The sequence below is a fragment of the Staurois parvus genome, unplaced genomic scaffold (genome assembly GCF_062004578.1).
Source record: "Staurois parvus isolate SC_StPar_1 unplaced genomic scaffold, SC_StPar_1.0 ptg000757l, whole genome shotgun sequence".
Taxonomy (NCBI): domain Eukaryota; kingdom Metazoa; phylum Chordata; class Amphibia; order Anura; family Ranidae; genus Staurois; species Staurois parvus.
In genome coordinates this window covers 181,772-196,087 of record NW_028318553.1, presented here as the reverse complement: position 1 = coordinate 196,087, position 14,316 = coordinate 181,772, and the positions used below count along the sequence as shown (strand labels likewise).

General features: G+C 44.7%; 1 protein-coding gene across 1 annotated transcript in view; it reads left to right on the top strand.

Moving 5' to 3' along the window:
* Nucleotides 1–11,285, top strand: part of LOC149444976 (coiled-coil domain-containing protein 3-like) — a 44,431-nt gene extending 33,146 nt beyond the window's left edge. The window contains exon 3 of the mRNA XM_089654333.1: nt 4,017–11,285. Within this exon, the coding sequence (XP_089510459.1) occupies nt 4,017–4,304 (288 nt within the window). The 3' untranslated portion in view covers nt 4,305–11,285. The remainder of the gene's footprint in view (nt 1–4,016) is intronic.
* Nucleotides 11,286–14,316: the final 3,031 nt, after the last annotated feature.

Below are 14,316 nucleotides of genomic sequence, written 5' to 3'. Positions count from 1 at the left end.
GGAAAGAAAATCGCTCGACTCCCTCATCAACACAGTCAGTGTTGATGAGGGAATCCCTCCCATGGAGCTATTGTGTTCTCCCCCCCGCCATAGCTGCTACCAACAGGCTGGTTATGCCCAAAGGTAATCGATTGATCAACTTTGGTACATTCAGCCTGCCCATACATGGTTCAAATTTTGCCATGTCCCTGCTGAACCTGCCTAGATTTAATGCTATGGCTGGCTTTAGACTAGCAGATATTTGGTAATGTAGACCTAAAGCATGGAGATAATTGATACTTTTGTGTACACAACTAGGAAATAATCCATAAATAAAGAAGATAAAACTTAAACTAGGTGATAAATGACAATTCAGATCTAAGACTAGGAGATCATCGATAAGTTAGGTGAAGACCTAAGAAGGCAAAAGTATGTTTTGGAAAATATTTTTAATATTGTGTTTTTAGGGTCTACAAGTCTTTGCACCTCATTCCCCTCCCAAGTCACCATTTTGTTATGACTTTTTCTAAGGTTGAGATTGAACATGTAAATACTATTACTAATCCCTGTTTAAAAAAAATTAGCTGAGATATCCTATTTGGTCTAAGTAGGTGATGCTGGCTACTGGGAATGTATTTAGTTCCTCCTGTACTAGTGCCTCTTGCGTCAGTGCCTTGCTTTGTTAGGCAGATACTGTGTGCGCCATTTATCCTGCTCCTTGCTGTTGCCTTGCACCCTGTACCCTGTTACCTTATATCTGCTCCCCTTGTTTCTGATCCCCCCTTCCTTGCATCTCTGGTATTACCTGTGATCTGTGTTCTTCATTTTGTATATATTGTATTATAGTTAGGTTGTTAGGTATTTTGTCACTCGGTTAGTTGTTACAGTGACTTTGCTGTATGCTGTGTTTTCTGTTTGCTAGTGTTTAGGTGAATTTTGGTTTTGCTGTAAATAAATATTGCTTAAAGCATACATACTCTGGTCTCAGTTTCCCAAGTGCAGGCACACATATCTAGCCATCCCTGCTGCTGATTCCTGACATTCACATGGCTATGTATTCTTTATAGCTGATGCAGTACAGCAAATGGGCCATGGAGGTGTGTGAGAGGGTAACTTTGGAACAATAATGAGACTTTAAAGCAGAGTTTCTCAACCAGCGTTCCATGGAACCCTAGAGTTCTTCCATGGTTGCTAGGGATTCTATGAGCAATGAGCAATTTCTGCCTTCAGATAAATTCCCACTGACACCATTGATCTTTTTAGCGATCTGTAAGGGGCTAATGCTTACCAATGAACTCAAGCGTAAGTAGGGCCACTGCTTCCGCCAGGCAAACTAGGCATCCGTCTAGGGTGCACTGCCACCTAGGAGCTCCTGGGCGCAGCACAGGCTGGTACTCTCTCTTTGTGGGACGCCACCATGTCATGAATGATCCTTCAGCTGAGGGGCGGGGCGGAAGAGGGGGAGGAAGAAAGGACAGAGGAAGATGATGGGTGCCTGGGGCCAGTGTAGCAGCTGAGCTGCCGCTCCTTCCAGTGTTCCTCTGAGACTCAGTGCCTTACTGCAAGCCGGCTGATGGCTGCTGATCACTGTGGAGTTCAAGCCCTTCTCTTCCCATTCATCAGCGGAGGCTGAGCTGTGCCTGCAGAGGAAGGTAATGTTAATGTCTGACCCTGATGTCCTGTGTCTGAGTGTGACCCGGCCAGCTGGCCATCAATCACATGTGCAATGTGTCAGTGAGTGATGACATCATCACGGTCCTACAGCCTGCTCTTTTAATGACTGTTGGGCCTGCTGATCTGTGTCCTTGTTGGTGGTGGTGTGTTGTGTCGGATCTGTCACTGTCTGGGATCGCTCAGTTCAGGTGTTCTCTGTGTGTGGGGCTGCCTGCTGTCACAGCCAGGGGTGGACTCACCATTTGGAAACTTGAGCACTGCCCGGGGGCCCGGGGTCAGTAGGGGGCCCCATGAGATGCCCCTGGTTCCTTTTCCATAGGCTTTTTTGAGTTTGAGCAAGGACACAGGGGCCCCATGATCCCCTATTGCCCGGGGGCCCCATGAGTTGTCAGTCCGCCCCTGGTCACAGCCTTTTAACTCCTCCTATTGCCTGGGGAATGCCAGCCTGGGATCTGTCAGAGCTATCTTAAGCCACTTATTTTTGCAAATAAAAAGAAATTTAGCAGTTTCATGTTTTGTTGATTTAATATTTTCTACTGTTGTTAAAAAAAATGTTTTTTTTTTTTTTTTGGGGGGGGGGGGCGCAAGTAGCTGGTCTTGCCTAGGGCACAAAATAGTCTAGCACCGGCCCTGGGTGTAAGGAGCATTCTTCCATGGACTATCACACAAAGGTATCATGAGTTATAGTTATATTTTGCAGGGGGTCCCTGAGACCAGAAAGTTATTTCAAGGGTTCCTCTGTGTTGAAAAGATTGAGAAAGACTACCTTAAAGTGATAATAAAGGCAGCTAAAAAAAAAACAGTAACAAACATGACATACTTACATGCTCTGTGTAGTGTTTTTGCACAGAACAGTCTCAAACTTCCTCTTCTGCGGTCACCCACCGGTGCTGCTGTCCCCTTCCTCCTGTTGAGTTCACCTATAGCAAGCAGCTTGCTATGGGGGTACCCGCTCGCTTCTGAGCTGCTGCTCTGTGTGTCCATTCACACAAAGAGCACTGATCGGCTTCGCCCCCTGCTCTCTCCTCATTGGCTCACTGTCTGTGATCGACAGCCATTGGCTCACGTTGCTGTCTCAGCCAGTGAGGATAAGGAGACCCTGGGGAGCTACTGTTCTCGTGCACATTGCTGGATCGAGATGGGACTCAGGTAAGTATTAAGAGGGGCTAGGGGCACTGCTGCACACAGAAGGTTTCTTACCTTGAAGGTAAAAATACCTTGAGCCTTTACAACCACTTTAAAGTATCAAAATAGTTTATTATTACACACACAGAATTTCCAGCATGCTGGGAGCCCTCTGTGATTACTAAAGCTGGCCATTTTTTGTTCGACCAGCGAAAAAAAATTTGATTCCCCCATCCACACATTCAAGGTGGATGGGGGAATTCTCCTCAGTGTGTCTTTGAATTCTGACAGCGAAGAGACTTCCCCACCATTGTTAAAATAATTTACAGCGCTGATCGGGTGGCCAATCAGTAGATCAACTTCTGTGTGACCACAGTGTCCATACATGGGTTGAAATTTGGCCAGTCCCTGCTTAGAGATTGTTTTCTCCTTTCCACAGTAAATCAGATTACCTTTTTTGTGCAAAAGTTGTATATTTATGTTGGCCAAAAGGGGAATAAGTGTCATGGTGGGAGCAGGGGCGGACTGACCATTTGGAAACTCGGGCACTGCCCGAGGGCCCGGGGTCAGTAAGGGGCCCCATGAGATGCCCCTGGTATCTTTTTCATAGGTTTTTTTGAGTTTGGGCAAGGACACAGGGGCCCCATGATCCCCTATTGCCCGGGGGCCCCATGAGTTGTCAGTCCACCCCTGGGTGGGAGCCAGTGGTGAATTATTACCTATGAGCCTCAACTGATCCCTCACTGTGTGAAACTTGTCAATGAGGGTGTTTCCTTTCATTCCCTGTTTTGATGACATTCTGATACATTGGGACAGAAGTGAGAACAAATTCATGCAGCTTGGAGAAAAAAAAGTGTATTTGGTGCTATTTGTATCTCCACTGGAAATTTGTCTCCGCTTCTTATTCCAGTGAAAAAAGTGAAAAATAAAAGTAAATCCACCAATGAGAGCAAAAAGAAAAGAAAAAAGGTTATACCTCTTCTCATTTGGACTTAAATCTAAAAAAAATGCTTGACTGGTGTTGTTTAATAGCTTCTATTTTATGAACATTGCAACTCCTTTTTCTTTCCCAACATCTTCCACTTTGAGAACATTAGACTCACATTCGACTGTATTTGTTGAAACAGAGAGTCTGCTTTATCCAACAAAAACAGTTCTTCCTTTAAATTTGGCCAATATTTACCCAATGTTTGATCCTTCTTAGCGACTCCAATTTTACTTATGTTCTTCTTTTGCAGTTGCTGTGTGATTCAGTTCAAAGGGCTTTGTTGGAAGAAGAGGAACGTTCAAAGACCTTATCCCAGAAGGTTCGTTTCTTAGAGAAAGCCAATGCCCACCTGCGAGAGAAAGTAAAGAACCTAAAGAGAGCCCTACGTCAGGCCACTGTGGACAGTAAAAAGGAAGTCCTCTCCAAACACCTCATGGACAAAGAGAAAGCCATCAGTGAAGAGGAACCAAATCCTGATAGCCACAAGAAGGTCATAGCTAAGTCAACCAAGAAAGCAACGGGCAACAACCTGGATTAGTCTAGGCCATGTAATATCTTCTGGAGCAATAACGCACTAAATGGTACCAGATATTGAGGGCTAAGTGGACAGGAAAATAAAAAAAAACCCCTTCATACATCTGGAGCTGCAGGATCATTATATAAAGACAGTTATCAGTATTAATATATGTTACATTCTCTTTCTGAAATAGAAAACTACCACAATAGTAGTTTTATATTCCATTCCTCATCTTCCTTATGTTCTTCCATAACCATTTTCAGTATTTTCATCCAAGAAAAAATGCCCTGTAACACCAAACACTTGGCTTTCCGTGGCAAAAAAGTCAACTACTAGACATAAAATTGCAAGTTAACCCATGTAAAACTTATTTCTTTTTTTTTTTTTTTACTTTTTTTGTGTGAATAAATGTGTAATGGTCTTAGAAACTTATCGAAACTAAATATATGTTAAAAGGTGGTGTTATAGTGCTGAAAAATATCTTCTGGCAGACAGTTTTTTTTTCACAGAATTTTTCTCAGGCACGTGGGAGGAAACAGTAGCAAAATATAGAGCATGACCACCTTAATTATGGCTGTCAAAATATCCTAGAAATACTGACATTGGTTGGCTATGGGAATGACATTGGGATATTTCATTCTGAGCTCAATCACCAATAAAAAAAAAAAAAAATGGTCATTGTAATGGAATAGACCCCAGACTGCGCTTGGGTACTTCTTTTAGACTACCGCTTCCCTGTCCGAACACCGACCACAGACACCACAGCTGACTATACAAGACTAGACGACACCAGTCTTGAAGTAATCCAGAAGGTAGACTACTTTATTTTAACACAGATACAAGATAAATACACTCAAGGGAACAATCCCCCCTCCCTGCATAATGACACAGGGCGGGGCAATCTACATTTAGTAACAAGAGACACACCAACAGACAGTCCTATCAGGAGGGAGGGCTGCTGGAGACACCCCCCCCCCACCAAGCCAATACCCATAAACACATACATCCCACAATAGTTTGCTCCCAAGCCAGACACACAATAGAACAATGGGATGCAACCCCATAACACCAAACAATCCACAGCCCCCACCCCACCTATACATGTCTAAACAATATTAGGACAATTCTCCCTGTACCCCTAACAGGCACAGGGTGACTTACACATAATAGGGATATGGGGAGCTGAGACAGGGGTCTCCCCACCTCTCCAAAGTGAGCTGGGTTCCATGGGCCCCCCACCCAAAGTGACTCACAGTCATGCTACATTCTTTACCAAAATTGGAGGAATGAGCAGACAGAAGAGCAACTTTTGCCAGGATGCCAAGCAATTGGCAGCCACTGGAGACAGGAAATCATTGAGGTGGAGCACCCAGTAAAGATGACCTATAAGGAAAAAAATGCAGCTGGTCTCCTGTCCATCTATCCCATAGAGAAGTATCTGTGAATTTTAAAGAGAAATAGTTGGTCAGTTGTTATTATAACAGTGCAATCTTACTTCTTATGGACAGCTGTGTGCGCTGTTATTCATTTATATTTGTAGCACAAACCCCCTTAAGAGTCGCTAAGTTTTGGGTCCCTGTACAACTCTGCACAGCCAGGCAACACGCATTTTTCCCCCACACCTGCACACTGGAGACAGTACACAGTCCTCAAGCTTGGTTTTGTGATTTTATTAAAGGGTTTTAACCTTAGATGGGATTGAGGGGTGTATGGCATGCCCAAGGGAACTGGATAAACGCCTTAGCAACTATGTACAAGTCCATGGATAAAAAGTCTCCCCTTCAAATAGCTCTCTAGCTCTCTGGTGTAGGGATACACTGATACTGGTATCAGTATCAGTGCTGATACTGAGTATTTTCTGAGTACTCATACTTGTGAAAATCTCCCGATACCGGAAATCGATACTTTGTGGTGCGATTTGCGTCAATACAAATTGCACTGCACAGATTAGCATGCGATTTTGAACAGGAATGCGATTCCTGTCCAAATCGCATGCGGCTTCCTTACTACTTCTGTGTGAACCCAGGCTTGTCATAGCATGAGTTCACAGAGGAGTGGTGTGGGAAACTGTCCAGTAGAGATCCCATGCTGAGCAGAGAGTGGGGAATATATACTATGGAGGCAGATGTTCCATATCCTCAGAGGCTTTCCTCTCCTTGCAGGGATGACAGTTCGGGCTAGAAGGCTTTTGATTGGTCAGCCCCGTTACAAGGACAGTGCTAACCAATCAGATACTGTCTAGCCCATACTGTCATCGCTGGAAGGAGAGGAGAGAGAGCCACAGAGATTTCAAATCCCCTGAGCTGTAAAGCAGCTTTCTCACAGGCCGGATATTATATTGCGAGGTACAGCAGAAGAGGACCGTTCTGATGGACAAATCAGGAAAAAAGCCTCCACTTCTAGCATCGTTGTATTTCTAAAACAGAAAAGATGCAATGCCAGGCAGAGATAAATGAAGATGAGTATGCCACACTTTGTACGCACTGTGCATGCGCAGGATCGGGAGGTGCATGCTGGGTAGCCAGCAGCACCATATCCCGGAAGGAGCAACGAGTGGGCTTCAGATGCCCACACTAAAGATGGGAGCGAGCTTGCTAAAGAGAGCACAGCAAGTTTTTTAAAGAACAATGCAATAAGAAAAACTACATTTATACAAATGCCGGAATGTATTAGATTAGTTGAGACCATTGCGGGGATGTTTTTTAGTGAAAAAAAAAAAGGGCTGGAAATCCGCTTTAAGGCTGGCAGAGGAAAACGATCAGCCTTTATTTATTAATGTGAATCCTTTATCCCCCCAAAAAAACAAAACTGTTTATCTGTAACTGATTATAAAATGTGAGCTAGAGTTTGGCTTTAATTTGTTAGTGTATCTAAATCTGGTAATACATTTAACACGACCCTCTCCCCAGACAGTCAATGCTGCTGTTTGCTGTGCCTCCTGTGGTCATTCCTCCAGAGTTGTGTCTCACTAATACAGGAGGTTATAGGTGTTACTGGCCAGATCACCAGTTAAGAACAGAGGGGAAAAAGCCCCCCAAAAAAGAAAACCAATGCAGCCACCATATTTAATGATTGGTAAGCTGCAATATATTACGTTTTTGGTTTTGGGTTTAATCCTGCTTCAAGATTTAGGATGACTTTGATTTTGTCTTGAATTCGCCTGTCTTTTATTTGGCATTAACAACACGTAAAGTCTTCCTTACATATGGTATGTAGTATAATAATGTGTAGTATAATTTGCGTCAGCTAATAATAAAAGCTTTGAAAAAATAAATCCTTATACCAAATAAACCCTCTTTTTTTTCAGTCCTTTACTTTTTCGCTCTCCCACCATTGCAACTTTTAAAGCTGAATTCAGGGCACAAAAACTTCTATTTATTTAAAGTAATTCTATAGGTTTTTTTTAATAGAAAAAAATAACAAACATGTCTACACTTTTGCAGAGCAGCTTGGATCCTCCTCTTCCCACCAGCGCTCCTGGCCCCTCCCTCCTGTTGTGTGCCCCCACAGCAAACAGCTTGCTATGGGAGCACCTGCTGCTCCATGTGTCCATTCACACACGGAGCCGCGGCTCGGCCCCCCCCTTCTCATTGGCTCACTGGCTGTGATTGACAGCATTGGGAGCCAATGGCTTCCTCATCTGTTTCAGTCAATGAGAAGAGGGAGTCCTGGGATAGCCGAGACTCCAGTGCACATCGCTGGTTCGAGAGGGGGCTTAGGTGATTGTTAGGGGGGGCTGGGGGGATGCTGTACAGAGAAGGTTTTTTACCATCATACATAGAATGCATGAAGGTAAAAAAAACTTGAGCCTTTAGAACATAATGTGCAACTTTAGTAAGAAAATGAAGTCCTGCTAGATCACTTCAGGTTGGGCCCTTTTGCAGGTACAGCTATGTAAAACATTAACAAGTATACTGTTTGAAATCCAGTAATACACTGTCTCACCCTGCTCTGCACATGCTCAGTTGCTCTCCATTTTTAGGCATTTTAGACGAATTTTGTATATCCGGGTCTGCTGCTAAGCCTTAACTCGGAATTAAACCCTCCTAGCCAAGGAAGCTGCTTCTGTTTGATCTGCAACTGCCATGGTGCTGCACATGTGATCAGTTATGACACCAGCCATTTGGTGGCTTGATAGTTTCATTGATAGTTCGCAATCCCGGCATTCTAAGAATGTAACAGTTTTTTAAACTGTTTTAATCGATGGGTTTAGTTCCGCTTTATGATTTACTGCTCTTCAGGGGCTTTGGGCTTCAACAAAATGGCAGCTTCCAGCAAGAAGAAGCAGAAACAATGCTGGAGACAATTTACAGCATACACTAGTTTTAGTAGCATAATTATTAATGTGGAATGTATGTTCTTTGCTAAAGAGCATTATTTTTTTATCAAGTTGTTATGGGTAAGGTTCCGCTTTAAGTATATCCCTCAATGACCACAAAGGATATAAACCCACTTTGTGTTCGCCAAATTCCTATTGCCTTGTAAAAGTAGCAGTGTCATCATTACTATGCTGTACATAGCCTGTGCAGAGAGCAGAGCTGTGGGAGGGGCCTAGCAGACCCCACACACTAAAGCTGCCTACAGAAAACTACAGGGAGGGGCGGAGCAAGACCGGTCACTTTGCCCAAACAGAGAGAGCAGCAGTGAGTGGTCCTTATTACAGGAAGCTCCTTACTGTATCTGTCAGTCATGCACAATGCAGCATTCAGCCACCTCTGGGAAGTAGCAGTGCAACCAGAAAGTGTTATATTAAACCCTACCAACATTAGATGTAGGTGTACTTGTATGGTGTATATCTAAAGAAAATGCACAAAAAGTGCGTATAATTATTTTTTGTTGTGGACTGGAAAGTCAGTGGTTGCATTTGACCCCTATGTGATTTCTAGTCCTTTAAGGTCCAGATGCAAAAGGCTCAAAAAATAGACCCTTGGTGGGTACTTAGCAGTAAATAGACCCAGCACTGAGTTCATTCCATGGTTGCCAACATCTCAAAAGTTGTATACCCAAAGGTATGTTCCCCAAGAGTTTGAACTAGGACTTTAAGGGCAACCCAAAACAGACAATAGATAATAATTAAATAATTTATTACAAACGTGAAAAGACATCATCATTTAACATATAACATACAGTACATGTTAAGAACCTACATACAACATAGTAAATAAACTGTATATATAACTTGCTAAGAGCTGTATTTCATCATTGGAAAGAGCATGTGGAGAGAGGTTAATGATATTATATTCCCGTTTGGTTCAGGGTTCCATAATCTGCTGGGATTCCCCAACATCGGTTCCACTTGTCCCTATATGGGATCTAAAAAGTCTCGGTGGAATTAAAGGGAATCGGGGGACACACCATATTTTGTGAATGAGAAGAATAATTCACTACCATATGAGAACCCTTCCCCCGAAGGTCTACTGGGGGCAGGGCATGGGGAACATGACATGCATTTCCTGTTCCTCCCACCAAGGTGGTCACGGGAGAGCGATGATCCATACTATGTGGAGAAGGGCCCTCCAGGGTACGTTCTTTTTTTTGGTTGGTGGGTACTGAGCACCTGTAGCAGGGACTCTCACCCACAATATGCACTATATTGCCAAAAGTATTGGTCGGCCGGCCTTTACACGCACATCAACTTTAATGGCCTCCCAGTCTTAGTCTGTAGAGTTCACCATTGAGTTGGCCCCGCCCTTTGCAGCTATAACAGCTTCAACTCTTCTGGGAAGGCCGTCCACAAGGTTTAGGAGGGTGTCTATGGGAAGGTTGGACCATTCTTCCAGAAGCACATTTGTGAGGTCAGGCACTGATGTCTGATGAGAAGGCCTGGCTCACAGTCTCTGCTCTAATTCATCCCAAAGGTGTTCTATGGGGTTGAGGTCAGGACTCTGTGCAGGCCAGTCAAGTTCCTCCACCCAAAACTGGCTCATCCATGTCTTTATGGACCTTGCTTTGTGCACTGGTGCGCAGTCATGTTGGAACAGGAAGGGGCCATCCCCAAACTGTTCCCACAAAGTTGGGAGCATGAAATTGTCCAAAATGTCTTGGTATTCTGACGCCTTAAGAGTTTCCTTCACTGGAACTAGGGGGCCAAGCCCAACCCCTGAAGAACAACGCCACATCATAATCCCCCTCCACCAAACTTTACACTTGGCACGATGCAGTCAGGCAGGAACTGTTCTCCTGGCAACCACCAAATTCAGACACGTCCATCAGATTTCCAGATAGAGAAGCGTGATTGGTCACTCCAGAGAACACGTCTCCCCTGCTCTAGGGTCCAGTGGTGGTGTGCTTTACACCACGGCATCCAAATCTTTGCATTGCACTTGGTGATGTAAGGCTTGGATGCAGCTGCTCAGCCATGGAAACCCATTCCATGAAGCTCTCTACACACAGTTGTGCTAATCTGAAGGCCACATGAAGTTTGTAAGTCTTTAGCTATTGACTCGGCAGACAGTTGGCGACTTCTGCGCACTGTGCGCTTCACCATGCGATGACCCCGCTCTGTCATTTTACGTGGCCTACCACTGTTTCCAGTTGCTTCCACTTTGTTATAATCCCACTAACAGTTGAGCGTGGAATATTTAGTAGCCAGGAAATGTCACGGATGGACTTATTGCACAGGTGACAACCTATCACGGGACCACGCTTGGAGTCACTGAGCTCCTGAGAGCGACCCATTCATTCACCAATGTTTGTAGAAGCAGTCTGCATGCCTAGGGGCTTGATTGTATACACCTGTGTCCATGGAGGGGATTGGTACCCCTGAATCCAATGATTTGGAGGGGCCCAATACTTTTGGCAATATAGTGTAAGTGCACATTGCTGGGTGTCTTGGGTGCAGCTGTGGACTTTATATTGTCTGTTGTAGAACTATAGTATTTTAATGTGACACATGTTACAGCTATACCTCCATTGTTTGTGTCACATCATTTGTTTTTATACCTGTGCCATGAAATATCTATGTTATTGTAGATGACAAAAATAAAGTAAACTTAAAGGGGAGATGTATTCATATATTATTATTGTATTGTATATTGGTTTCTCACACTGTCTTCTCTCCCTCTTTCTCTTTCACCTTTCCAATGTCTCCTCTCGCCTATCTCTTTGATTTCTTCTCTCATTTCTTCTCACCATTTTTCTCTCTCCTCTATACCATAACCTTTTCTAACGCCCTCCAGGTTAGCTAGATAGGCTGTTTTTTTTTCTTTTTTTTTGTTTTAGGCAGATGCTGAGTAGCAGCCCGGGGTGAGTTAGCCTGTGAGTGAGGCAGGAGTTCACCTCAGGACAGGCTAGGAGGCTCAATCAGGTCAGGGCTTCTGGAGCCCTTCCCAGCTCTCCAGAAACCTGAGAGATTTCTGGAGGAGGGGAGGAGGCCCAGATCTGCATGCTTGTGGAACTCTGGCCAATCCCCTGGCAGGAGGCTGGGCATGGTGACCAAGGGAACCCTCAAATGTGGCAGAGCCTAAGGGGAGGTGCACACAGTCAGGTGTAAGATGGATTGAGGCCCCAGGGAGGGGAGCCCACCTGCAGGCAGGTCATAGTAAAAGAGGATCTCCACTACCTCAGTGTCTCCCAGAGAGGACAGCCTGTGTAGCAGGGAAGGAGCCGGTCCAGCGTGGGGCCTGGAGGCTTCCACCAGCCCACCATGCTGACAGGAGTGAACAGTGTGAGTGCTCTTGCACCTTCTGGGCCAACTAGGGGGAAGGGGTGGTCAGGTGAGGGACCCAGCTAGTTTCTCGTCTGGGACTGTTTCTAGGCTGGCAGCTCTTGGGTCCCCTTGCCCAGGGAATGCCCTCAGTCCAGCTGGGTGAGGAGGAGTAATCATGCGGGGTCTGAGGAGGTACACTAGGAAGAGTCTTTGGAGCTCTTCAAGGAAAGAGACTGTTGCTACCCATATTTTTGTATATAGGGAGTTTGTCCTCAGGTTCTGCAGATCCTTGAGCATCCCATGTACCCCCAGACCCCATCCCAGTTCTTAACCCCTTGATAAAATCACGAGAAGAAGCTCGAGAACCTTACTGACTCCTGTGTGCAAAATGTGGGAAATTCATGTTGCCTGGCCATGCAGAGCATGGGGGAACCCATTCAGATCAAGCGGCCCCTAAGGCGGTAGTGCTACACTTCTATCTAGATCTATCTCCTCAAGTCTCTCTTCTCTCCCTTTTAAAACCTTTTCTCACTTCAGTGGCTCCCCTTTCTCCTTCCTTTCTACTCTCTCCTCTCCTTACCCTATCCCCTCTTTCTGTCTTTTCTTGTCTCCCTTTTTATTCTTTTCTCTTTAAGAAGCCGGCTTTCAGCTGCTGCAGGGGATTGGTTCCAGTAATCGCCCTTGTGCTGATAACCCTGCCTGCCCACATCTGATTCACCTTGCTGCCTGGGCCCCCCTGCTGGCCTGGGCTCTAAACAGGAGGACTGGTGATACCCCCTTATCCATGGCCCTGCTTTCTCCTTCCTCTGCGCTCTCTCTCTCCTCTCCGCTCTCTCTCTCCTCTCCGCTCCCTTTCCCACTCTCTGTCCTCTTACTTCTCCCTTTCTAATCTTTCCTTTGTCACTTTCCAGTTTCCATTCTCTCCTCTCTGTCTCCACTTACTAATCTTTTCCCTTTCCATTTAACAATGTCTCCCCTCTACTCCTTCTCCTTCCTCTCCGCTCTCTCGCCTCTCTGTTCCTTTCCTACTCTCTGTCCTTTTTCTTCTCCCTTTCTAATCTTTTGTCTGTCTGTCTCTCTCATTCTCTCTCCCTTTTCCAGTTTCTCCTCTCTGTCTCCCCCTTCTGATCACCTCTCTTTTCCTTTTCCAATGTCTCTCCTTCATTTTCTCTCTTCCCTCTCTCGCTCTCTCTATCTTTCTTTTCTCTCTGTATTCTGTAGCCTCCCCAGCGGTCTGATTATGTCAGTATTTCTGTGCTCAAAGCGGTACATTGTTTTCAATGGAAATATGTCATTTTTCTATTGTAGGCTGTAATTTTTAGGAATAACTCAGTGAAATCTGTCCAAACAAGAGTCTAGTAAACATCCCGGGTAGGATAAAATTTGAAACACGAAATCATAAATTATAATTTAATAAATAATCATAAATAAGAATAAATTTAATTCAATAATATAATCAAACCAAAAATATTGAAATTTGAAATATTGCGCCAAGTTCGCACATCACTGAGCAAAGTCGCAAAATCGTTTTCAGTGTCTGATGACGAATTTCCCCCACGAATCATTATCACTCAATTCTGCAAGTGGTTCTAATTTACTATCGCTGTTCTCTAGCCGGTCTAAAACCGCTTTTGACCTAAAGGGACACTTTTTGGACGCCATGGACTTTTCTCAGTTTCCAGGCAGAAAGAACAGTAAAAATTCAGGCAGGGCGCCGGACAAAGCACTCGGGACAAAATGTATGTGAAATGGTTTGATACAGGAATGTAATATTATGTGATTTAGTGTATTGAGTGAAAATCAAATTTTTACATTTTTTAAATTCCCGCCGGTTCTGTCCCCCGTATGTCCCAACGCTTGCAGGGAACGGAACCCGGAAGACAGATGCCGGCATCGGCCGGAAGAGATGGCCGGGGATGCTGCAGGGGGGACATCGCGGGAGCGCAGCACAAGGTAAGTGCTGGAGGGATCCCGGAGCAACACTGCAGTGTATTCCTGAGTGTAGCTCGGGGTTACCGCTTGTGGTGCTGAAACTTTACCCCGAGCTACACTCGGGAATACTGCCAGGGGGGTTAAGATGTACTTGTAATGTGTCATATCATTACTGAATAGATGTTATGGAGCATTCTCAGTACATATAGATCTACTAAACTATGAGATTCATGTTTTCCAGTTTGCTGCTCCATATTTCATGATGGCATATTCGATGTGGTATCAAAAAGTTTCAAGACTAGTTTTGTAACATGCCAACAGAGGGCAGCACAAGGCTGCACACACAGTCACAGGGAGCACCGACCTTTATAAGTCATTGTGCCAAAGACATCGTCCTGTGTACATTGGGAGCTGTGCAACTGATGCTATTCACGCAGACTTTGACGTTTGTTC